Source organism: Thermobia domestica, chromosome 16 (genome assembly GCF_964235325.1).
Source record: "Thermobia domestica chromosome 16, izTheDome1.hap1.1, whole genome shotgun sequence".
NCBI lineage: Eukaryota > Metazoa > Arthropoda > Insecta > Zygentoma > Lepismatidae > Thermobia > Thermobia domestica.
In genome coordinates, this window is record NC_137469.1 from 139644625 (window position 1) to 139671937 (window position 27313).

At 37.4% G+C, this 27313-nt stretch overlaps 1 protein-coding gene and 1 long non-coding RNA gene across 2 annotated transcripts in view; one reads left to right on the top strand and one right to left on the bottom strand.

The window, feature by feature from the left end:
- Positions 1-4210, bottom strand: part of LOC145672814 (uncharacterized) — a 105055-nt gene extending 100845 nt beyond the window's left edge. Inside the window, exon 1 of the long non-coding RNA XR_014128676.1 lies at positions 4088-4210. This is a non-coding gene — a long non-coding RNA (uncharacterized LOC145672814). The remainder of the gene's footprint in view (positions 1-4087) is intronic.
- A 1235-nt stretch (positions 4211-5445) lies between these two features.
- On the top strand, positions 5446-26913 carry LOC145673460 (uncharacterized). The gene is made up of 5 exons (XM_081743181.1): positions 5446-5540; positions 12812-12989; positions 14646-14811; positions 17418-17557; positions 19879-26913. The coding sequence occupies exons 2-5, from the start codon at positions 12870-12872 to the stop codon at positions 20212-20214; spliced, it is 762 nt and encodes a 253-aa protein (XP_081599307.1). The 5' UTR covers positions 5446-5540; positions 12812-12869; the 3' UTR covers positions 20215-26913.
- The last annotated feature ends 400 nt before the right edge of the window (positions 26914-27313 follow it).

Here is a 27313-nt window from a genome sequence, read left to right on the forward strand (position 1 = left end):
AATAATGCTGATACATTATTCTGTTGAACATCTTAAAGGTATTTGTCGATTGACTTCAGAGGACTGAGTTTAGCCCGTAAACACAAGTTTCCTATAGTTCAAACATATCAGATGTACGGTCTTGTTTAATAAAACCTGCTCCTCCCAGTCCTCTATCTGAAAAGTCCTATATTGTTATTCACAATGAAATTCAAAGGCAAAGTCAGTCGTCTTTATTCAGTTGTATTTTTATTTCAAGTGTAAGTATTAATATGCGCTACGCATAGTTGCAAGAGGTTGGGTGTTTTTTTTAAAAAAAAATACTGAACTGACATATCTAACATTGGCACTCATCTTCTTTATAAATTGATGTAAGAAACGGCCGATTGATTTCCAGCCAATTACTTCATCACCGGTATCTTTGAGCAATGAGATAACAATGGAAGACAAACTTCGTTCTTTTTAAACTTGATACTTTGAAAAACTTATGAAAGTGGTTTTGTTAATCAAATACATATTCGCTCTAATCAATTTCAGAAGTAACATTTATCTTAGAATAACGTAATGGCTGTAAGAGTTACCCTGAAAATGTATTTTGTATGTTTTCTTTTCTACGTAATTCAGAGATTTAGTCTGAATTTTACTGGTTATAAGGAACCTTCAATTATCAGGCACCCCATTTTAATCGCTCCCCCTCCGCCGTCAATGCAACACTTCTAACCGTCTCCCCAGGGGTCCTGGGTCCACCCCTGATTGAGATGGTACATAAAAATAACTTTGTCAAATCCCTGTCATTATTTAGCATGGTTTAGTATTTTTTTTAAACAAAAAACAACGATATTTCTGCCACATTTTGAAAACTTTATTTGAAAGTTTTCAAAATGTGGCCGAAATATCTTTTTTTTTTTAAATTACTAAACCATGCTAAATAATGACAGAGATTAGCCAAAATTATCTTTATTCACCATCTCAATCAGGGGGTGGACCCAGGACCCCTGGGGAGACGGTTAGGAAGGTGGCGGTGAAAGATTATCAGTTCTCTCTCTCTCCTAATTTTTGAAGTACATCCGAATATGATGTCAATGCAAAAGAATTTTCTTACTCAAGACCCCGATCGCTCCGCTCCTGACTTGAGCATATGCGTGAAGTGGTTTATTACGAACAAGACAGAAAGAACTGTGATAGATTGATTAAAAGTAGTCCGGTTAGAAACACTGCTGCTTGCATTTTAGTTCCAAAACCGGCCGCCCGCACTCGTTCGCTGGTTGTGTTATACTAACTTTGAGTGTTATGTTTATTTTTATTTTACCTTACGTGTTCAAAAGAGATTTGATTGTGTTAAATTGAAATTCATCACATTGATCTTAAATTGAATCTTCTAAATGTAATTATTGCCTTCTGATCTTCTTGTCGTCTTGATATGATGACGATCTTAATTATAAATAATGTTATTTGTATATGAATGTTATCGCTCGATGTAAAAAGGATCAATTAACTAGTAACTCTGCGTAGGTCATCAGATAGTTATAATTTTGAATAGACCCATAAAGGATATTTTTTTAATGAATCGACGTTTTTCTGATATGTGATTAGTAATAAAATAAAATGTTGTTATGAATGAATTAATATATATATATATGGAGAAGGAAAAGAGAAGAAAAATACTTATATTAATGTAATAATAATTTAATACGAGGACTATTCAAAAAGTGAATGTTTCAAAATATTTCATCCAGGGTTCTTTCCTTCACTGTAATACTGTTACGGAATTCCCGTTCTGGGCGACATTTTATACAACGATATATTCTTCGATATATTCTTATTATAATGGTATTGTCAATCTGTACCTATTTTGTCAATACATGATCAGATGCGCAATAATCAAACATATACATTATTATTGACAGGATACGTACAAAAAAAGGTATGGTTGTTGTTGATCTGTAATGTATGTATAAATGGAAGAATAAATCGACGTTAGTTGGTACGTATAATGTTATGACTTATTGATCTGAAGTTGATATGTTAACGAATTAGGGCTAGAACGAGAATGAAAAATATTTATCGTTTTACCCCAGGAACAGAAGATAACATCATTTGTCTTACTAATATCACCCATGTGTTGAGGCGTCATAGCACTTCACCCTCATACCATCCATTTCCGCTCTATTGACTGCCGTATATTCAGCGGTTTAAACATTATGCCTTCATAGCTCATTACGCATCCAATTAACCATATGTTTGATGTCTCTATTCATTTCAGGCACCACAGCTCCAGCAAGATCACAAATTGTATGCCAGCCAGCTAATCTGGACCAGCACCCACTGCAACTGAGGTTTGTACTCAGTTAATAGATGATCCTCCCCATGAAAGTGAATAAAGATTCAAATAAATTTATCACTAAAATAGGACCTAGACCCTCTAATGATTTAACTTGGACCTGCTATGCTATTCCAACTCTTCCCGCAGAAAGGGCGCAACCTTTTAAACGGGTAAACGTTAAAAAAGGCTTGGTGTTGAATTGACACACAAGTAATACGCCAAAATGGTAGTCATTTTGTGTTGTTTCAACACTCCATTTTTTGCTGTGTAATAATATACTGTAATAAAAAAAAGGAATTGAACTTTGAAATCATAATATACTTTAGTAATAAAATGAAATTTTCTTTGTGGTTGTACATAAATTCCCGGAAAATTCCCATTTTGGGGAATCTTTCCGGGAATATTCCCGAAAATATGTTCCCGGGAATTTGCCATCATTAGACGTAACTACACAGGGGGGAACGGGGCTTGTGCCCCGCGCGCCGGATTTGGTAGGAACAAAATTGGGGAAATATTTGGGGTAGCGTTTTGGTTTGGTTTGTCAGGGGGGCGCTAAGGCGAGTTCTTGCCCGGGGGGCCACAATTAGCATAGTTGCGTCGTTGTTGCGAAGTATAATAAACAGGAGGAAAAACAACGAAGTATTTACGAAGATGAAACAAGAAGAATAGGCCTATAGGGAAGTAGAAGCTGAGGCAGGGTATAGTTAATGATAATCCGCCTTATGCATAGTCGTTTTGACGTATGATTAGCCTCATACTAAAGGTCTGACCACTGCAGGAAGCATATGTTAGTCGAATTCTTTAGTATGGCAGTAATCACACGTTAAAACGACTCTGCATAAGGCCCACTAAATCCAATGATGCTTTAATGTTTAAAAGACCTTGGTCAGTAGTCAAAAGGTATGATTTGTGTGTATGTCAACTTTTTTTTTTTTTTTTTAATATAATTTGAAACTAGAATCTTCTTTTAAGAAAAGATCGAAATCAAGTAAACATGATCTCTGAAAGATTCACTGTAGAAAACAATATAAGTGCCATCTTGAAATTGTTTCACTTGAATTAGTTTTTAATACGTTTATAACTTAGTTAGATTTTCATACATACCTTCACTTCGTTATATGCTAGGTTGTATTTCTAAGTAACAGTATTTTCTATTTTGTGACGCTTGGGCACAATTTACTATCTTTTGTGTTTACTGTTACAGTAACTATTGTTTTTGGCACTTAGATTGTTTTCTACAGCGAGTCATCAATTAAAGATTCAAAATTCAACTATTTCTTGAATTTACAGATATGGATTCCGGTACGTGGTATTACGTTATAGGGTCATTGACCTTGATTTTCGGAGGGTACGACTCATAAAATTTGGGAGGACTACACTGGCCCACTTTCCTTAGATTTGATCATTTCCAGAAACTTAAAAATTTGAAAGCCACATTCTTGATTTATGAATGGTTGGTTGAATTGAAATTTTAGCATCTTTTCCAGCACCAAGGGTTTATAAGACATGAAGTTGCAATTGAAGATGGAATCTGAATCATTATAATGCGTTCAAATTACATGGCATCCCACTGGGAATCAAAGCCGGGACCCCGTGGACTAAGGATATGAGCGCTAATTACTAAAATAGAGGCGAGAGTTTTATCTCAATCAAATAAATCATCACATGTATATTGAGGGCTGCACTTCGCTTAAGACTATAACATAAAAATTACTAAGGTAGGTAAATTATTCTATAATTACGTAGATGTTCTGGAAGATAGCAAGAAACAAAGGAACAACTTACATTGGAAGTTCGTACCAACCACGCAGTTTCCATTAAATTTCCTTGTATTCGAGAAAACTTCTTTGCTGTTTGCAACAACTTTTTAGCTCTTCTCATATCATTATTCAATGCTTTCATATAGGCTTTTAAATGCAAATATCTGAAATTAGACGGTTATATCTTTATTATAAATATAAGAGAAAAACGTATTTAAAAAAGAAATCTTTGTTATGTTATTCAAAAGTTATGAAGAGGAAGAAATTATTGTTTATGGCCGAAATATTAAAATAAATTTTGTAAAATTGGAAACTGATATCTTCATTAACTAAGACAATTAATGGACTCCTTTAATCAGATTAAAAAATTACAGTTCAGCTGAAATGAAGTAAAAAAGAAATTTCTAGTTAGTTCCATGTTTATACCATTTAATGCAGCGTTTCTCAACGGATGTGTCGCGAATACGTGTCAAGTATGTCGTGAGATTTTTAATGTTTGCTGCTTTGCAAAAATCGCCAGGTACAAACATCTCACTAGTTTCAAGTTTGATGTCTTCTTATATTTCTTATGGTAATATTTCTTTCTCATATTCCTGCTTAGGTGTCATAAGTTCCTTTTATGTTAATATTTTTCTAGTCAAGAGTCTTACGTAATTTGCTTGTGAGATTTGTACCTCATAGTCATTCCATAATAATGAAAAATGTATTCTATGCATTTTTATGTATTTGCTTTTTTGCATCTAGGAAAAAAAGCACATGCAAGGGTGTCGCGAAAGTTTGAGACATAATTATGTGTTCCCCAAAATGAAAAGGTTGAGAAGCGCTGCTTTAGTGTAAGAGAAACGAATGATAATTGGAAGTAATTGACTATGAAATAACTGGTGTAATGAGAATGTGGGAGGAAACGGGAGAAAGCCGAGAAAACCCAGGGGCACAATGTTGTACAAATTCACATGGGCTGGAATTGGACGAGGGATCCCTCCCAGCAGAGGTGAGCGCCATGCCTCCTGGTTGAACTGAAAATTGTCATTAGGAAATTATTCAAATTTTATTAGTGTACTCTAAAAAATGGTATAGCTGAATTGACAATAAAAGCATTGTTGATGAGTATTGCTAATTGTTAAATTAATATTGACTATAGTATAGTTGATGTATAAATACTGATTTGTTATTTATACAACACCAATTTTTTTAGTATGGCTGTGGTAAGAAAAAAATATTGCTAATATTAGTATGGTTAATAATATCATGCATATTGTTTATATAACCAGATTATTTAGTATTGCTAAAATAGCGATAGCATTATGGTTAGAATGGGTATTACAATATAAAACTCTTGTTATGGCAACAATGCGAAATCCCGCCTTTTACGAGTTGTCATGTAGCAGCCATAATGATGGATTGTATAGTGGAAAGTTTAAATTATCAAACTATTCTTAAAAACTGGGGTTTAGAAACCCTAATAATGAAATTTCAAGGTAAGTGGATAGTCAGTAAGTTTCAATATGTAAATTGAAGATATGTATTTCTAAATGTTTATTTGAATTGTATTGCGCACAAGCATCAAAAGTCCCTTGTACGAAATAGTGTATTATTAAGCATTTATGACGCTTCCAAGATATTATTTTTATTATCACCAAATCAAAATACTTCAAAATAGAGACACGATGTGTTCACGCAATTGAGGGTAAGTTTAGAGTTTCTCAGTGACGTGGCGTGACACTTTGACGATTGTTACCGGTTGCTGATAATACAAGTAACTCTCGTTTCTCAATAACAGAAAATCTAGTACTCACTTTTTCTTTCAGAGTATCAACCATTTCAAACTATAGGCATTGGCAAAGGGGTCAAATCCCACTTCATTTACTCTTGACCTTTTTGAACAATGTGACTCTTCAGGTTCTTTCAGTTTTTTTACTAAATATTATTGAAACTGTCTCTCAATGATCTTAGACATTCTTCAAACTCAACTGTTTTCTTTCTGCAGTAACCTACATCATGAACTTTCCTTTGTAAGATATTGAACAAGATTTCTTATCTTGATGCTATAACAGAAAACAGTTCAAGTAAAAAATTGAAGTCAAAACTTTGAAATGTTTGATATAATTTTGCTACACAAACTTTGGTTTGAGAATCCTATTCGTCCGTTTTATCCATCATGGATTTAAAGACTTCTAACAGTTCATCCCTACTTCTATAGTTCCATACCCTGTGTTTGAGACTGTTGGGATACTTTCGTTGACTAAATAATCCAGAGCATTTGTTCTTTTTGAAGACTTCGAGGAAGAAGAAGCAAGTCCCAACACAATTAAAAAAAAACAAAACAAAAACACCTTATACCCTTTTCCAGTAGCGTAACTTGAAGCTTCAGTGCCCCCGCAACCTAGTTATGCGCCCCTAGTTTCGATATATTTTGCGACCCTGGAGCTCGTTCGCGCCCCCCCCCCGCCACGAGGGTTGCGGGAGTGCTATTTACGCCTGTGCCCTTTTGTATAATCAACGGACTTTTCTAAAACTAAATTAAGTCTATGGGCATAAGAATGAAAATATAATTAACAAGAGGCTGCAGTTCCCTACCTCTTGAAACAGTTCCTATATAGCACAATGTGTTTCATCGATAGGCATTTCTATATATTTAATGACACTTCAGAGACTGACAATATCTTTGCTCCTTCAGGCATGAGATAACCATCTAAATTTATATATACCGTTTAAACAGAAATAAAATCTCATTAAAAAAAAATAATGCCCGTAAGCTCAAATTAACATTTAATGAGAAACTTTATTTTGAACCAAAGTAAACCTATATTAAATTTTTGTTAGAATATCCTATGGAATATATTCTTCTTCTTGTTCACTGTTGGTGTATTATTCAAATTTAAAGATAACGTATTAACATACAAAAGTCGTGTAAAAATGATAGATTAACATATAAATAATGCACTGGAACATCAGTCTCACAGTAGCACGTTTTAAATGCTATTAGTATGAAAAACCTGTTACTTATATTTGTCCGAAATTGTATGCTGTTAAAACAGTGAAATAACCTTATGAATACTGAAATTACAGCGAAGTTTCTATCCTTAGAATGGGGAAGCAAACGAAACAGTATAATAGAGTTACCGCCCGCTCGATCCTCTACAGCGAGAGGAGAGCGAATAGACTCCTAAGCGGGCGGTGAGTAGAACATACGTGTTGATGATATTCTAGATTCTCCTTGTTTTGACAGGGAACGTTCCTATTTTTTCCTGTTCCACTCAGCCGAACGGTAACATAAGGGCTATTCCGAAAGTCCAAATACGAGCGCGCAGGATGCTTCTGGCTGGCACGCTAAAAGGTGCTTCTGGAGTGAACGAACGCTATCGCGGTTCGCGTTACCTCTGAAATCTGCGGTATCAACAACAGTAGGGCTATGCTCCTATTTGGTGTTGGCATGTTGCATTCGTTCACAATGTAAATGAAGCATAGGATATCCAAACTTAAAAAAAAAGAAAGACAGAAAAGAAAAAGCAACATCTTCCCATGTCGATAATGAAATTTGAAGATATATGAAAAGAACGAAAAACTAATATTTTTACCGTTACCGCCGGTAACAGCGGTAATATGCACTACACGTCCCTGGAGTTTCTAGTCCGTTTTTACTCGGAATTACGATATTGGAACCTGTTTCAGTCACTGTTCTAGTCTAACTAAAGTCTTACCAGGTAACAACTAACCTAACCTAACAATTTTTAATGTTTTAACTGCATTTTTGTAGGTTGGAAACTGGAGGGGCAACTCTAAACTTAAGCCCGAAAATGTACAGATGAAATTATATAAGGTATAATAATGATTTAAGACTTCTTGTAAGATGTTTGTGTGAAAAGTTGAGAGAAAGGTTATTATTAATGTGAGAGTTCGTACTATTTGGAAGAGGCTTAAGCTTTTGCAGAACGATTCGATGCTTGAAGATCATAGTGATCCTATGTTAATATTTCTGCGTTGAGTTTTACTTAATTGGGCATTTATTCCGAAGTTGGACGTCCGATACTTTTCTACCAAAATTGCGTAAAAGCTATTAAAATGTATAATTTTTCAATTTCGCGAGTTGGGAGAAAGTGTAGGTTAGGTTAGGTTACGTTAGGATCTATAATAGAAGTACCCTTCGACGGGAGCTTCACGAAATTCAACACTGTCAGTTCACATCACGTATAGCGATTCGGTATATTACCCGCAATATTGATACTATGAATGCTCCTTACTTTCCCACAATGCAACTATTCGGTTACCTTGCGCGAGGTAGTTCTCTTCGCTCGCTTAGTAGTCCCATGTTTATAACCTATTATATATAACAAATAGAGAGAGTTTTGTTGTATTATCCTTATATATTATCAAGCACACAAACGATCAAATTATACGTATCTTCCGTGCAAGTTTCAAAATTTTGCTGAAAACGGACGTCCAACTTTGGAATTTAACCCCTTAATTGTTATACTTTGTGCCCTTATTACTTTCTACAAACAGCATAGGTGGAATCAAGAATTTTAATAATAATTCACCCTTAATTTTTACTAATTAATGCTGAACAAGCGACAGCGAGCGAAAGTATGGTTAGATAGGCTAGTTTAGGTATGTGTAGCAACAAGAAAACACGATAGGTTACGATTTAATGCTTTTTAAGTGTGCTTCTGTCGCTTTCAGATTATTACAGAAGGCCTCTCTCTTTGTGTTACACTAAGTGACACCACCTTTGCACTTTTAATTTAATTCATGATGGTGATTTCAAACTTCAAAGCACATAAATAACAGGTGTTGCAGAAACCATTTTCTTTTTAAATCCGATATTTTGTTTGAACCAGTTCATTTTTTTAAAAAATATATTTAGGCTAAATTAAAGTGGAGTAAACAAAGTCCCTATTTAAAACTAAGTAAAGGTGGGGCGCTGATTGGATTGAGTGCTCGGTTTTGACCTCAAGAAGTGATCTAACCCGATCAGACTCGGTCAGAAGTCAACTAATTCCTCAAATGATGTACCAGTAGTTCACAAATTATTTACCAGTCAGCCCATTCAGCAGTACTGAAGCTTGACCTAAGTTTAACCATTCAGTACCTTCTTACAAGGGACCATGAGCTAATGAAACTAATATATGAACTTAGTTGATCTCACAGTTTACTGAAATTAGTCAAGTATTCATAATGATTTTGAATGTGATTGTTCCCACGAAATGAAGCTTATTTAGCTTTGGGGTTAACGGCTGTATCACCGGAACAGTTTTAGAAAATTTACCGGGTCAGTTGGAGATTTTTTTTTTTTGTTTGTTTGTTTATGAGGAAGAATGAGTGAAAGTCATATAAGGGGAATAGTAAAAATGAAGAAATTGGTTATTTTTGATGTTGTAAGCGACACTGTATGTGGAGGCGGATGGACCATTTCGCGGAGAGATATAGTTGTTATGATGTAGTGGCGCGAAGAGGAGTATGAAAATAGCTCGTGTATGTCAAGGCTGTCACATGTCGTCTGTTACGTACATAGAACTGTTCAAAAATAACGAGCGACAGTTGTTGAAATTTTGTGAAAGACCAGTATACTGAAAAGGTTGACGGTGTGTGGAAAATGTGGAAATGAATTGAAAATACAGAAAGGAAAGGGAGCGTATTATTTTACAGCGTCAGGGAAGAAGGAAAAACATTTAGAGGGCTATTTAGCTGAGTACTTGTTTAAGGAAAGATGACCCCAAGAAACTGTTGTTCACGATTTTAAAGGTAAGTGACTTCTGTTTCTGCAAGTAAAGCATTATTAGTATGATACCATGGCAAGTGCTATTAAAATGTATATGATTGCGGAAACCAGATGTTTTCAGTACCCTCGCTTACGCGTGTACACATCGTCGCTGACGCACCTGCTCCTTTCGGGCACACTACCGCGCTGGTCCGCTAGCTCCGCCCTGCCTTGGCTCGGTTAGATAACATTCGTGCACTTAGTGGTCACCTAGCACAAGTTGGTTTGTGTTTTTTGCACTGTAGTTTTTTATGCCCTTATCCTAATGTGAGGTAATCTAATGTAAGTTAATGTAATCCAACGAAATATAACCGTATACAGTGCACTTTAGTACTTTTTTTCGATTTTAATACTGGTCCGGCGATGCGGCAGTAATGCCTTAGCTTTGTAATAAGCGAGAAGAAAATATAAACGTCATAGAAATTACAAGGTTCTACAACACATGTCCCACTTCCCATTTAGCTGTAATAAAAACAGAAAACAATGTATCCTGCGGTCTTCTAACCCGCTTTCACTTGCTGACGCTCGCTAGCAATATTCTGTGAAATAAAATTTAAATTTTGGTACAGAAAGGAACCAACCTTGCTAACCTATATGGGGAACCTGTGTTCTAGAATTTCCCCTTAGAAATTATCTGGTTCACACGTTGCATTAGAGCGTACGTTAAGTTAGGATAAAAGCCGGAAGTTTCAAACTTTTCATCGTGCCATTTTTTTTATAACCAATTAACTAATGCAATTTAGCTATAATTCATAAAATTACATGAATTAACTGACAAAAAAATGGAACTGGCGGTTGACGTGGAAAGTTGAAACTTGGCATACATAGCCTTCGGAGAAAAATATACAGGATTTTTTTCTTTGTTTTTAGTAGGTGAAAAGGAAGAATGAGTAAAAATCCTATCTTATTTCGGTGTACTTTAAAAAAAAAAGTCTTAGGAAATTGTATTTGAGTAAAAACTTTACATTCGGTATTCATGTAGGGTTTTCATAAAATTAACTAAGTAAATCACCAAAACTATACATTTCCTAGTTCAGTGAGGTTGTTTGGGAAAGTGAAAAATCTTCCCTTGTTATTTATATGGAGATACCTTCTACAGCCCAAAATTATTAAAAATTATTAAATTAAATGATATAGCCCGAAGGTTAGAGTGATGCAGTTTGGCATGTTTGTAGCTTTCTGGAAGTAACTCACAAAAAAATATCAAAAGTAAATATTTTTAGTTTTTAGGGTAATTCTAAAATAAAAAGAAAGATTTCCGGTGCTATTTAAATGCATGTTTGTTTTGGACATAAAATCTCATGTTTTAGGTAATTGAAATTGGAACAAAAGCTTGAAATTCGGTATGCTTGCAAGCTTTTGATAGCGATATGCAAGTTATTGACCAAAAATAATATCTAATTATAGAGAGATTTTTTATTTTTTTAAATTTTTATTTATTTATATATTATTTATTTTAGAAAACTGAAAACTCACAGTTATTTAATATCATATCTTCTACATCTCAAAATGCTTAGACTTTTCCTGAACATCTGCGGATGAAATTTGGCATACTTGTGGGTTTATAAGGTGCGAGACCGTAGTCGGAGTAAACGGTGATCTAGGTGCGAGACCTCCAGCTAGCCGAAGGCTAGTCTTCAGTAACACGTACAGCTGCTGCACATGTTGGAATTGGAAGTCATCGATTGCGAGGAAAACAGAGCTAGTTGACATTTGCCTTCGAGTTTGGCCGGGTTACTGTTTTTTCTTGAGGTTGAAATCGAGCTCAATAGCACCAGTACCCTCAAATTACTTTATTCCTTTTTTTTAAAAAAAAATATTAGGGGTCATCGTTATTCCATTTTAAACTTTATTTGTTGAGATTACATATTAATGAAAATGTCTGGTCCATATATTCTTATTCAACAGTAAGGTTATGAAGGACGGGAAATACAGTTTAAGGTTGGACCTGAATCACTACTCGGTTTACATCCAAACACGCCACACTGAAACCACATTTTCTGCAGCAGAAACAATGGAAATTTTCAACAACTGGTCTAAATTTCTACCATTTTTTTTTTCAAAAATGACCGAATTCTTGGAAATGCATGTGTAATGACAGTAGAAAAGTGCTTATGTGTGTATCAACAAAAACAGGAAACAGGTAACTTAAATAACAGGAACATTATCTCCATTCTTGTTCACGGCCGAAAGATCTTAACTATTGAAAACAGAAGTTCAGTAGTAACGCCAATGCAGAGACAGACAGACACTACAGTGCCCCTACGTTTCGAGCTGGCAATCAGTTAAGAGAAAAATCTTTACCATATGGCAAATCAGACAGAGTTGCCGGGACTAAAAACTATTCATCTTCGGCAAATTTCCGTTTTATATAAGTTTCGTTTTAAACAGGTTTCCATGTATTTTGTTTCTCTGTGGAAATAATATAGTTTGATTGTAATTTTGTGTTGTGCAATAGGATATCAGGACTGTATATTATAACAGTGATTTGTTTTTCAAATAGCATACTTACTACGTCCCCTATAAAGTTGCTCAAGGGAAGAAGGTTTTGGCAAGAGGGAAACTTTGGGACAGATATTGCAACACAAGAAGGTATTTGCGGCAAAGTGGAGTTTTGCCTTTGAGAAACCGGTGTGCAGCTACAACTTCTACCGAAGTATGGTCAATCAACAGATTCACAGTTCAAGGGCACTAGCTTCATTATAAATCAACAAATTTCCGTGAATTTGTGGAATCAGTATGTCTGCTGTTCATCTGTGTGTAAAACTCTATCACTGCTTTCATATATTAACGGGACGTTTTGTAAATACATGTTCCGAACACCTCATATGACAATTGTGTTCAGAAGTATAATACTGTCTGTTTCACATGTTTATTGAAATGTTATTTCTTGTACTTCTGTCCTAGAAATTAATACATATGTATTTACGTATACTGAGTATGTACGTTTCTTTCACACTGAATTATGTAGATGGTGTCCTTTATTTTCAGAGTCCACTGATGAATTTGCCGAGGAAGCTCTCACGTGGTTGAGAAATAATATAGAGCCATGGATCTGTGGAAACAAACGACATTAAATCGGAGAGCAAATTACATTCAGTCAGAGAAGGATATCAGCTCCTACTTCAAGGAATTTCCTGCTTTAAAACAGCCTCTTGGATACACACTTGTAAGTGTAGTGATATTGCTAAGAAGTTTACGTCTTTCTATTATTATTTTATGAATGTAACCGAAGAAAGAAAATACCTTTATATTATTTTATAGAAGTGTAATTCCGTATCACAGAACGAACTGTACTTAAAGGAAAATGAAAAAAAAAAAAAACGTGTAACAAAATTTAATGAGTTAAGAAAAATCATGAGCATAAGGGTCTTATGTTGATGCTATATATAAATTGCGAACACGACAGTTTTTCTTTGCAAAAAAAGCACCTAGCATGAGGCGAGAGAGTTTATAAATGTTTTTCGGTGTATGAAGTTGTATCCTGTCTTGCACTATGTTTCGGAGTTTTTCGGTTCTAATTTTTTCCTGTAAGCTGATGGACGAGATGGTGCATCTTGTAGCAGGTAGAACGTTTAGTAATTCTGAGAAAATCAACCGGATTTTCAGTACACCAAATCCTGTATAGATTCAGAAATAATGAAAAATCAGAGTGAAAAAGTGCGAGTGGGCCGAAAATAGATCTTGTGTCTTCGACGTACAATGCCAATAAGTTAACCTCTACGCTACCCAGCCCGCTCGCCGATCAGCCTCACATCCTCACTCTTGTTGATGGTGTTCCTATGAAAACATTTAATAGTTTATTTTAATTTACAAATATACCAGCATCAGCGGCAGAAGGTTCAGAATTATGTAAGCTTACGTTAAAGACACGTTTTTGTGTAATTAAAAACCAACCAATGTATAAAACAGTTACCAGAAATTAGATAAAATACACGTGCAGTACATGCGCGCAAAGATTTAAGAATGAAAAAAAAAAAAGCTTTAAGAGCTTTCACCTTTTATGACTTTGTTAGGCAGGGAGAGAAAGACGAAAGTGGAAGAAGAAAGATAGAGTAAGACGAGTTGCGCCATATTTCTGGGAGGGGGGGGGCGGTGGCTCAGTGGTAGAGCGCTCACCTCCGGTGCTTGGGGTTCCGGGTTCAAACCCTGCTCCCGCCGTGTGGACTTTGTGGTGCACAAACACCGTGCTCATGGGTTTTCTCGGGTTCTCCCACTTTCTTCATTTCACCATTTCATTCATCTCTCATCATCACCGTCTCCTTTAGCCTAACCGGCATAATCGTGAGACGTAAAACTCAAAGATTTCATTTCAATTCATTTCATTTTGCCATATTTCTGCTAGGTGCTATGGTGGTCGTGTGATCACGTGACTGCTGTCAAGTACTCATACGAGAAAGTAGAGAACCTTGTGGAGAAATCACTGTTGGTATAGGTGCGGTCCTTGTGTCTTTCTCTATTTCTTATTCCACTTTCGTCTTTGCGTCCCTGTATGACGACTCCATAAATGCGAAAGCGCTTGGAAGTTTGTTTTATATTTGCGTGTATTTTATCAGTTCCACTCTAAGTAATTGTTTTTTACATGCCTACTTTGGGATTTCTTTTTCAATCAGACATAGTATTTTCTGAAAATGGATACTATAATGGGGTGAATGCCATTGATGTTCATAACTTGATTAAAAACGCTCTGTTGAAACAAAGATTATTTAATGAACTTCAAAGAAAACTATACTACCAAACTTTTGTATAAAGAGAAGAAAGCATAGAACATTATATCATCAAACAGCGTTAGGTATATGTGACAACAATTTCTTTTACTTTTCAGATAAACATTGATTTTGGCCAGTTATATCCTGGGAAAGATATAACATTTTTTTCAACGTGGAACGCAGACTTAAAGAAGATTCAGCATATACTTACCACGACCAAACAAACAACAAATGACGGAGCCACATTAGTAGAACTTTTGCTGCAGGAGAACATCAGGGAAGGTAATTATTTTTCCTATTAAAAGAAAATATTGCACTCATATCTACTATAACTTGAACTTCCGTATACGAAAGGTGTATGCCACAAAAACAACGGTTTTAAACAAGAAATTGATGTCTCTCAATATTTATGTAACAACAGTTTAACAGTCTGTCCCAGAACAGCTGTAAATATATCTTAAACTCGTTAGATTATTAATAAAACTTGCAATTTTATTAAAACTCTGACTTAAGACCGTGAACTACCAAAGCAAAATCGTGTATTATAATACCGTATTTCAGATTGCGGAAATTTCACTTTTATTACAAAGGTGGGCTGAAAATTTTTGCTTGTTGTTTAATATATCGGGTTATAGTGAACATAATTTGAAGAAGAAGAAAACAAGAGCATATTGACATCTAGGGTTCAGTTCTGAAACATTACTTGTTTACATAGTCACCTTTCACTTCCACGCACTTCTCCAACTGCGCATCATACCTTCAATGGCGTCGCGGTAGAATGCTTTGCCTATAGAGCAACACCACAATCGTATCGCACGGTGGACATTGTTCTCTGATAAATAGTGGGTTAAGTGTACATTCAGTTTAGGAAAGATGCAAAAGTCACTAAGTTTAAGATCAGGGCTGTATGGAGTGTAGTGTATCCAAGCTTTAATATTGTGTCGGTGGTCAACTTTCCGGTGAAGAAAGGCTCCATTCTCAGGTCTGACGCGCGTCAGTCGAACTTTCAACTTCTTTAGTGTTTTAGTGTTCGATGTACCGCTCGTATACCTTTGGGAAGAAACTCTGTGGACAACGCCATTCACAAGTCAGTATACTTCTTCCTCACCCTGATCTTGCATAGAGCGTCTTTTACATCTATCCTAAACTGAAGGAACACTTTAAGGAAACGTACTATTTATCAGATGAGGATCTCCAGCGCTGTGATTGTGATGTCGCTTCAAAGGCTAGGAACTCTACCGTGACGACGCTACGGGAGGATTTGCGCCATTGGTGGAAGTGCATGGAAGTAAGTTATGACTGTGGAGAAATGGTGTACACATTGTTTATTATTTCATTAAGTATTGTTCACTATAATTATCAAAACGCAACACTGTTCAGCCTACTCCCGTAAGCAAAGAAAAGATCAATTACAGCTGCTCCGGCAATTTTCCCTTGTCTCCTTTTAGTCGTAAGTCCGAGCAGAATAAATCAAAATCTAGAAGAAAAATAAATGATAATTGTAAATCGACAACATATCGAGCACTTAAAAAAGCTCTGTTATTCTTTTGTTTCATTATTGAGCTCAGATCACGAGAAATATTTCAACTGCTGTGTAGTAATTGAACATTTTTCGTTTAATCTCCCAAAGAGTCTGAAATACTGACGTCAGTGACCAGTTTACATCCCTGAAATCAGTATTTACTTGAATAACAGTATATGAAGAAGATAGATTCAGTAGAGTTAATAAGCAGATATGAAATCCCTTTTGTAGCAATGAATGAAACTAATGTTTAGAATTTGTAACGAAAGAGCTTTTCCGCAGCCTATAGTCTTTAACTTGTTGTTAATTGTCTATTTTGATTCATTAAGCTGTTCAATTTCTCTCCTTTTATCCGTATCTGTTGCAACTTCCCAAAGAGAAATACATACGTTGACTTTAACCTTTGGTTCTTGAAATAATATACTTCATGTACAGCTTTTATACACGTACTTATAGGCGATAGATAAGTATCGTATTAAGATTAGTTTTCACCATTATTTGGACCAAATATTTGCATATAAGAAACATCGCATTATCCCTTTGCCGAATCTGGGTGTAGTTACAAAAGATGATACTTTTTGTGTGTGTTTTTTTCAGACTGCTGTCCATTGCTTACAAAATGTAATTTCCTTTTTTCTTTGATTATTGAATTAAAGTAATATACCGTATTCATTGCGTATCACAGAGCAAACCTCTGCAGGTATGAGAATGAATGCAGTAAGAAAGTTAGCACTTACATTCAAATAAATTAATATAAGGTGGTCCAAAAGTGGGTGTACCCCCTTTAGTTTCAACAGTATAGTGTTAGTTATGTTAGAATGTCTGTACACAGCTACCTAGAAGTCGTAAGAGTCATAAACAAAGGTATGATCACCATCCATGTCATAACACAACTGAATTCTGCACAAAATTCTGGCAGATGTTTTGCGGAGATAATCCGGAGTAAACGAGGGTGAAGGCGTGTTCCACAGCTGCTCGTAATTCCTGCGTTGTGTGATATCGAGTGTTTCTTACGTGTTGCTTCATGAAAGCCCTGGGAGCATTGTCTGATATCGTCAGATCGGGACTTCTTGGAGGCCTGGCAAAGAGCTGGATGCACAACCTCTTCCAATCAAGCGGCCAGGAAACGTCTGATTCAGGAACTGATCTGATAACTGTTACCAAGCAGAAAACAAATGGATAGCAATGTTGCCAGACAATGCAAAGGAATGTTACCAGACAATGCCAAGCAGTGTTACCAAACAAATGTAGGTAAAACCAAAAACCGTCAGAAAACACCAATTAGAGGTACGCCCACTTCCGGACCTCGCTGTATAAGCGTAAATTAATTACCTACAAATGTTCTTGATATTTCATTCTTTTCCAGATGCCAGAACAGTCGTAATATTAATACTTCTTGGAAGATATTTCCCATCTGTGTCCACGTGTATCAAAAGGAAAGACGGAGGTGGATTATGGAAACCTTCCAAATACGAGGCACAGCAAGGATTCCTTTTTCATGTCAGAGTATGTACCATTATGTAATGTATTAATATCTACACTTGATTACAACGAAATATGTCATTAACATTTAATTAGTGATTGGAGAATGGAGAACATTGCACGAAACCTTATCGAACAAACAAACAAACAAACAAACAAAAATCAGCTTTTCTGGAAAAACTGCTATGCTCAAACAAAAATATTGTGTAAGCAAACACCATTTTCATCAAACCACGATCCACTCTGACTCACCACGTGTCACCATGATCTACTGATCTACTTCGACCTACTGACCGAATATGTCGAGAGTGGATCAAAGTGGAATGTGTTTTTTTGAGGACTACAATGAGTCAGTTGTTATTGTTGGGTTAGGGTAGTCATACGTAACAGTGGAACATGTAAATGTAACCCAAGATCCACTAAAGTATACTCAAAATTATCCCCACGTGATCCATAGCCACTGACCCGCTCCATCTTTGATGTGCATTCAATTGATATGATTACCATACCATACCATATCAAGAGGATCATATTGGTGGTACATGGAAACAAAAAAAGTTTGTTTAAGAAAAGGCCCCCTCGGGACAGCACGCCCTTGGTGGAGTGAGCTATCAACCATATTTTGCAATATACATGACTCTTCTTCATGCAATTAGTAAAGTATATATCGGTGTATGTGACGCGATTTGTATCTTACGAAGATATCGTGAACCTAAGTTGTGTAGATAGAAAGGAATATGCGTAAAATAGGAAAACACAATATTCATTAGTAGCTCCGCGTAACGTAGTCGCTAACGCCCTCGCCTTTGGTGCGAGCGGTTCTGGGTTCGATTCCCAGTGGGATCACTCGATCAAAGAAATGTAACAGCTTTTTCAGGCCAATCATCCTGAGTGTTTTTTCCTGGGTTGAGTGAGTTTTTTTATTTTTTAATCGCGTCGGATAATATAAACACAGTGAACGATGCTAAAAATGCCGGGATGGTACCTAACACACAGGTCCCAGACCGCTTCCTTCCCCATCCATTCCTTTCTTGCTTCCCCTCTCTCGGATTGTGTGCTCTCCGAGGGACGACATCCCTCAAACGTGACGAACTTAAGGCCGACCTAAAAGTTACTCCTTCGTTGCTAGTACACTTATCTCCTTTGTTGGGCGACTGCGTTCGATTTCCCGGGGGGAAAGGGGTGGGGATTTTAGGATGTTATTCGTATTTTCGGTTCCACTGTAGGTTTATGCCTTATGAAGTTCCCGTGATGAAACCCTATATTCCAATAAGAATAGTAAACGTAAAAATGCTGTAAAACTTTCGGTGAATGCTATGTAAACTTTCTAAAACATAAGTAGAGGTTAAATATGTTTATGGTCATGGATAAAATGTTTACTTGGCTCAAAACAGCTTTTTCCCAGTGTCTTTAAAAATGTTCTTCATTCAACCCTTCAAATATTGGAACTATGATAACACTCCTTTCTTCATTTTATGGCATAAATAAGTAAGAAGTGTTTATACTCGAGGTAATGATATGTGTGTAATATCAATCTTATAAAAAATACTAAGCAGGACGTAGGGGAACTGCGCCAACCTTTTCACGATCATTATTTTAAAAACTAATTCATTGCTATTGTAGCATCCTTGCTTTTCAAATTTCCGCAAAGGTTTTTCTTTCTTCTTCCTGGAGATTTGTAACGTCAAGAATTGCGGTCATTGAGGTACAGGATATAAATTTATTTTATCTTTAAAATATCCGTGGTTACTTTATGTCTGGATGTGATTCCAAGTTTGCCAAATTTAATTGAAATATTTATTACTGTAAATGTAAACCATTAAGTGTAAGCTTAGGACAATTTTATTTATGTCGCAGTTATCTATTCACGTAACTACTGTCAAGTTTATAAGTGCAATAATTCAGATTGTTTTCTTTGTGATTATTCTCAAACCTTATACTAAAGGGTAGATTCCTCTAAGGAACTTTACTTAATTTTCCCAGAACTTTTCTTAATTGCATCGGATAATACAAACACAATGAACGGTATTAAAAATGTACAACTCAAGGGTATAATAATACATTCGAAATACTGTCATATTAACCTATATTAGTTTTCAAGATATTTCATATCGCGCAGAAGTGACTCGCGTCAATTATGACCTCATTACATTACATTTCTAGTATAGAAGAATGCCTGAAAACAGTTGGTAGCAGTTTAATTGGATTGCTATATATATTATTGGTGCACCTCGTGTTTAAAATACAAGCTCATTTTAATTATACGTGTATTTCTAGTTTTTGGAATTTGATAACGTGTTAATAGGTGTGTAACGTGATAATAATTCTGTGTACATGACTTACAGGAAGCGTCCGATCTTCAAAGAGAGTTAGAAAGGCATCATCTAAAGATGCAGCGCTTTGGATGTAGTGTGCAGCCCATGCCCGTCGTTGTCGCTTCAAAAATAGATGAACCTCAAGCCTTCTACGTGAGTATTGAGGATAATCTCTACAGAGTTGAAACTCCACTGAAAGCAATCGATAGCACATTCAAGTCGTTTCAAGTACTGGATGCAGAATATCCGAAGGAATCGGAACAGGTGTGGACATTTGTGCAGAAACATATGTACAAAATTGAAAATGACTGCGACAAGAATTTTCCTTCAGTGAACACGCTTATCTCTGAAATATCAAAGATCTAGTGCCATGTAATGGCGGGAAAGGTTGTTTTCCGTTAATCATTTAGTTTGTAAAATAGTTTTTTCATGTATATACGTTCTTTTTAGTTTGTAAGAAGATGAATAAGTGTTTTGTTTGTCATAGTGACTTAAGAACGAGTCAGTCTCTGTTACTTCATTTAAAATTTTGTCACAAATTAGGTGCCATGAGCCCCTTTCGTTGAGGGAATCATTGTGTGGACGCGAATTTGATAACGCCAATTCATTCCGCAAACACTTGCTGAAACACGAAAGAACAAGTACGGGTGGTGATGGGAACCAGCCTTTTCGTGGATACCAAAATGAGGTGTGTCACATCAATGTTGAGAGACAGTTGTCTGATAATGGTGATATACCAATTGAAACTTCTGTGGAAAGCCTTTCTCTTGAGGATTACCGTGAGGCTGTAAAGGAGGAAGCCCTTCTTTTTATTACTAAACTGTATAGTCAATGTAACTTAACCAGAACTCATATACAAAACCTTTGCGACTGGGTACACGGGTTTATGGGCGGTAGTGTGATGCAACTGCTAAGAGAAAATTTTTTCAAACTCTTCGAGGAAATCATGTTGATGATAATACAGTAACTGAAGTAATGAACATGTTTAGTATAATGTCCAGTCCATTTTATAGTATCACGAGAACATCGAGATTGATCGAAATTTTTATAATTTCGAAGATTATACATTGTATTATTAAAAGTGAATGTCACCCGGAAAAATACCAAACTGTGAAAAATAAGTTATTATTGGTTTGGTTAAAAACAGGAAGAAGGACACCAGGAAACTGAATAATACCCATACGACAAAACAATTTCTTCAGTGAAAGTGTAAAAGCTGTGTTTTCTATGCATACGTCACAAAACTATTATTTCATAGTCTAGAATGGACTGGCCCGGAAGGACATGAGAAAGAAAAATAACAAATGAGGCAAATATAAAAACTCCTGGTTTCTAAACCAGGGTGTTCAGTTTTGAATGCAGGCTCGTTCAGTCACGTTCAGCCTTGTTCAGTCTCAGATCGAGTCTCGGTCGGTCTTGGCTCGCATCTGAAAACGCGGTTTAGTCTCGTCTCGAGTATACGCGAAAAGTCTCGTCTTAACGATTCTTGGTTAAGTCAACAGTATTGATGGACCAGAACATGTAAGTTGTGTATTTTATGGTTTTTCTTAATTTTACACATCAGTATGGTCAGGCAATGCAATTCTCACAGTCCTCGTAACCGTAGGTTATGATAAACCCGAGTAGTAGTATAATAACAGTAATAATAATAATTGTAATAGCAGTATTCTATTGTAATGCTATGCATTCTTGATTTATTTATCAATTCATGTATTGCTGCTGGATAATTACGTCTGTTATTTAGAACATTGAGATAATGCTAATAATCTATTCACAAGTGGGTGACTCACATATTAATCCATCATTATCGGGTCTAGAATAGCCCTGTAAGAGTCACACCCACATCTTGTATAGATAAACTCACATAATAAAATGAGATAGCAAAAGGTAGATTACTGAGTACTCATTGTTTCTCATAAATAACTATAACCCCATTCTCCTACGTCAGGTTGAGTGAGTATTAGTATTCACATAGTAAGTAAATACTATATGACCGAGGTAAGCACGAGTAAGTGATAGATATGGATAAATAGGTACTGAATAACCTTAATCATCAAGATAATTACCAATATAAATTATCACAATATCTGTGATAAATTGTGATATGGCTCCCCGAAATGAATAAGAGGACTTATGATTGTACTGCCTGAGCATAATTATGTGTAATGCATAAACCTTATTTCTATGTGTAGTGTTGGTTACTTAAACTTGTGATTCGCTCTCAGTGCAATTTTCATATTTCATTTTGCTACTTTCACTAGTTAACTATGGCTAATACTCGATCACAAAGTAGGACTAATAGTGCAACACCGGTTTCCATGATCCTTCCCCCTGTCTCCTTAGATGTATTTTCCGATGGACCGTCTGAAAGTGTTGACAGATTTTTGGCAAATTTTGAACGTTTGGCCGAGATCAACGCGTGGACACCCGATCGGATTAAAGCTATCTTTCCCACATGCTTAAGTGGACCGCCTTTGTATTGGTACAAGACACAGGAAGAGTCTTTACGTAACAAAGACTGGGCGGGTTTGAAAGCAGCGTTTGAGGAGCAATTTGGGTCTTGTCAGATACCATTAACAGCACTTAATGCCTACAGATCGCGAGTTCAAGCCCCGGGCGAACCACTAACGCACTACTTATTTGAGAAGACGTTCTTGGCAGATAAGTACAATCCCACCCTTCCCTTTAAAGATTTTATGGCAGATGCTGTTATTGCTATGCTTCCCCAACACATGCATTATTTTTCTCAAAAGACGTTCGCGAATTTTGAGGCATTAATCAAGGACGCATTTACCAGACAGAAGGCTGACCTGTTATTACACCAGCGCATTGCGGAACAGCGGGTCGTGTCATGTGACCCTCAGCTTCCCCCAGTGGCCCCGCAAGCTACTGCCAACCCCACTGTATATTCTACTCCCCAGGTTAGGCAAGCAGACCCATACGCCGAAATAATGGACAAGCTGGACAAGTTACAGCTCCAGTTCAATTCCCATAAGGCTCATGTACACTTTGCGGAAACTTCATCCAGACCCCCCACTCCCCGCGCAACTTCTCCTGCTCCGTCCTATCAACAGGATTACCGCAGAAGCCAGGAAGCATGTACCAATTGTGCTAAGTGTAATCATCGGCACGATAAGCCTCCTGCGCCAAAAACTAAACAGGGCAACAAGAACAAGGAATCGAACTCGGCCCAGCAGGCCAAAGTAAAGAACCAGAAGAAGAAGAAGAAGCAAAATAATACATTTCCAAAAGGCAATGATAATTACCACGCGTATTATGGGCAATTTCCTCCGGCATACCCTCCGTATGCCCCGCCATATCCGTATTACGGATACCCCCACCGACTCCTTACGCTTTCCCACCCCATCCCCCTCCCCCGATAGCCCAACCACCTAAACCGTTCGAACCTGTTCCCGATCCAAAAAACTGAATTTGCCTCAGGAGCCTTCAGCTCCTGAGCCAGCCCCTTCAAGTCCATCTCAACCGCCAGTCCCTAACCATGATACCTTATCTCCTACCATTCTCACCCTACCACTACAGTCTGAAGGCCAATTATTCTACGTTCAGGGTTCTATAGGGAACGTAAAACGCCGTTTTCTGATTGATACCGGAGCAGAGAGCTCCCTGTTACCGTGGACAGCCTTACCACGCAATGTGACTGTATTTAAGATGGAAACAAATCTGTATGGTGTAAGCGAGAACCCGTTATCGCTTAAGTATGCAGCATACATTAAGATTAATTTGGCCGGAAAATCATTTACGGTTTTATTTAGGCTTATTCCAATTCCTAAATTTCCTATTATTTTGGCTAATAATTTTTTGAAAACTCATCAAGCCGTAATTGAATATCAGAATAATACACTCACATTACGTCATTTTGGCTGTCGTCCAAATTCAGATCAGAATATACCCGTAGGCTCTACTCAATTGCCTCCTGCAATTGCTTCGAAAGTGCAGACGAATCAACACTTTACGTTGGTTTGTAAACAAACCACAACCGTCCCTCCACGCTCTGTTGTTTTCATTCCACTTGATATACCGTTAGGTGTCAATTTTAGTGCTGTTCACATACATACACCTATCAACAGCAACCTAAAACGTTGCTTTATTGCTCACACAGTAGCTAGTACAGACAACATAGCGGTTCCCGTTGTAAATCTGGCTTCCACGCCCAAACACTTTCACAAGGGAACGCCTTTGGCTATTGCGTCTGTTTTACCAGACATTCCTGAGTCGCTACATGTAAACACAGTACGTAAGTTGTTTACACCGACTGCTGAGCATGCAAAACAGAAAATAAAAGAACGGCTTGCGAAAATTGGTCACCTTATTGATTCACAACAATTCAAAATTAACAAAGAGTTGAGTAATGAACAACAACAGAAATTAAGGGATGTGCTTATTAAATATGCCAGTGTTTTCAAATGGTCTGACACTGATTTTTCCCATATAGATGCATATGAAGCCACTCTTGACTTAAAATCTAGAGAACCCTTTCGATCCCCGATGTTTACGGTGCCACACCGATTACGGCCTAGGGCAAAACAACAAGTACTGAAATTATTAGAGATGGGCATTATTGAATTAAGCAATTCAGCAACTCCAGGCTCTAACCAACCCACCCCTTCTTCAGATATATTCAACCCAAGATACGGAGCATGCCCTGGTGGTAGACTCCAGTTTAATTGGCGTCGGAGCCTGTTTATTACAGAAACGCGCCTCTGATGCCGACTGGCACCCGGTGCAGTTTGCATCATCCCGTCATCCGCCCAGGAAGACGCCCCCACCCATCTCTGAGCTTGAATTATATGCGGTCTATTTTGGGCTTCAAAAATTCTATAAATATTTAATTGGACAGGAATTCACCATTTACACCGACTCACTAGCGGTCACAGCCATGAAAACCTCGAATCACCTTAGTCCCAAATTACTGAGGTGGCGAGATTTCTTTAGCACATTCTCTTTTAATATCAAACATTTGATCGGAAGCAAGAACGGATTGGCAGACATGATGAGTAGGAACCCACTCCCGGTTACGCAGGAAACGATAGCGGAAGCGGAAGAAACCCCGCATGAGTACCAAATGCTGGCTCTCGACAAACGAGTTGATGTAGGTGAACTACAGCGCCAGGACTCATTTCTAGGGAAGATTATACGCGCCTTACAAACTGAAGATACCTCTCAGCGCCAATATAACCAATGGAAAAAGCAATTCACGATTTCGAATGGTATCCTGTATAGGAAGATCAAGGCCATACCTAACGACAGACTAGTACTCTGCGTTCCTAACAGATTACGGGATTCGATCTTTGATGAACTACACACGCATTCATTAACCCACCCGGGATTTACCAAATTACATCTGCTAGTTAAATCAAAGTATTACTTTCCGCAGATGAAACAATGGCTATATCGGAAATTAGCCAGGTGTCACGAATGCTCTCTATTTAAAAGATCGTATAAACCGTCTGTCGAAACAGTGCAACAACTACCCCACGACACCATCTTCAAGTGCTTTTCAATTGACTTGGCCGGGAAGTTAATCGCTTCCGAACCAGATCAATATCAGTACTTCTATTTGGCGACAGACCATGCCAGTGGGTTTGTTATTACTGCACCTGTAAGATCCCCAACGTCAGAAGCTTTCATTAGTTTCTTTATGGACCATATAGTGACGCCCTACTCCTGTCCATCTCTACTGTTTATGGACAAACAAACATCCCATACGTCCACGAAAACGCGGCAATTCTTAGCAAGTATGGGGGTAGAAGTTCGTTACGCCCTCCCCCACCATCATCAAACTTTGGGGCACGCTGAGAATCGAATCGGAGCCATCCAGAATGCATTGCGTTTCCTTACCAAGGAACAACACGCACGATGGCCGGACTTTCTACAGACCGCCACTGCTAGTGTAAATAAGACACCCCTCACGGAACTTCGCGTCAGTCCCTTCTCGATCCTGTTTGGTATCGAACCTGCGTTCATTATTGATCGTGTGCTTAATGCACCCGACCAAGAACTAAGCAATCACGAGAGGCTAACTCTTGCACGGGAAACGCGGGACTACGTGTTATACCGAAGGAATCAAATATTTGAACGGCAACGCGAAAAATTGCATTCTAAGAAGCAACCGACAGAGTTTCTTCCTGGATCTAAAGTCGTTGTGCAACGCCTATATGCCAAACCCGGTGATTGCAGGAGTATTCAACAACTATTTGATGGCCCCTTTGAAATTCACAGCCGCCTAGATGGTAATTCATATATGGTCTTAATGAACGGTCAACAGGTCCCAATAGCAAAATCACGTCTGAAACTGTATATACCGGATGAAAATCCGAGTCCCGAATTTCAGACAAAGTACAGACAATATCTGTAACCACATTCATTGGTAGCAGAGTAATCGTGTAGCATTCCGTGTATAAATGCACCATATATATATATATATATATATATATATATATATATATATATATATATATGCTCAAACGCCCGACTTTGTCTCTTGTTTTCACATACATCATACCCTGCCTTAGTATCCTGAGGTTCCGCAAACCCCACCTACCCGTGTCTACCCCTCTACCTCCGCCACTATATAGTGCCGTAGTTCCCCCAAGACCCTCCCATGTGGGTTATTCGTAGACGCGAACGGGGGCACATGACTATCTCAAGCCATTGCATGCACATTTCTACACTTATACATAATGACTGCTTGGTACACGCCTGCGTGCATACGCGTAGCAGCCATATTGGTTTTCTAATCCATGTGTAATTGATTTCATTTTCGTCACTACTTCATGAACCAGCTTGTTATTGAGTGTTACTTGCCTACTTAGGTTCTTATACCTAATGCGGACACGTCTCAGTGTATATGCAACTTGTGCAGCTATTCGTTCTACGAGTAATCCTACACGCTTCGTAGACTACCGTATGTTACCCTACTCTTTCCCTTTCAGAGACAAATGATCTTACGTACACATATATGATGCATTTATTCATACAAGGAATAGCTTATTTAGACTTCCATACGTTGTATTATTTACTTTTATTCTCAATTGTAGGCAAAAACTTAGGCATATACCCACGGGCTTCAGTAAGTTTATCACGGTACTTCACAATTGGACCCCGCTTAATGTCATCCCATGATGCATTTTCCAACATAACAACTGTTTACAGAACGAGTTTGTTCACTGTTAAAGGTTTGATTGTGTAAAACAAATAGATAATTCAAGGGAGACATGCGCCCCCTTGAATTCTAAGGGCTTTGGTTCCCCCCGAATTGTACGAGTGGACCAATTACATTGGTCTCCCTAAGATTATAAGGGCTCTGGGCCCCCTGCATCTCGAGGGAATACCCACCACATTGACCCCCAAAATGGTCAACATAATAGTTACAGTATCTAATATACTTCATCCTCCCCACATTTCCCTCGTTCCGATCAACATTTGAGTAATTCCTATGCGAAAG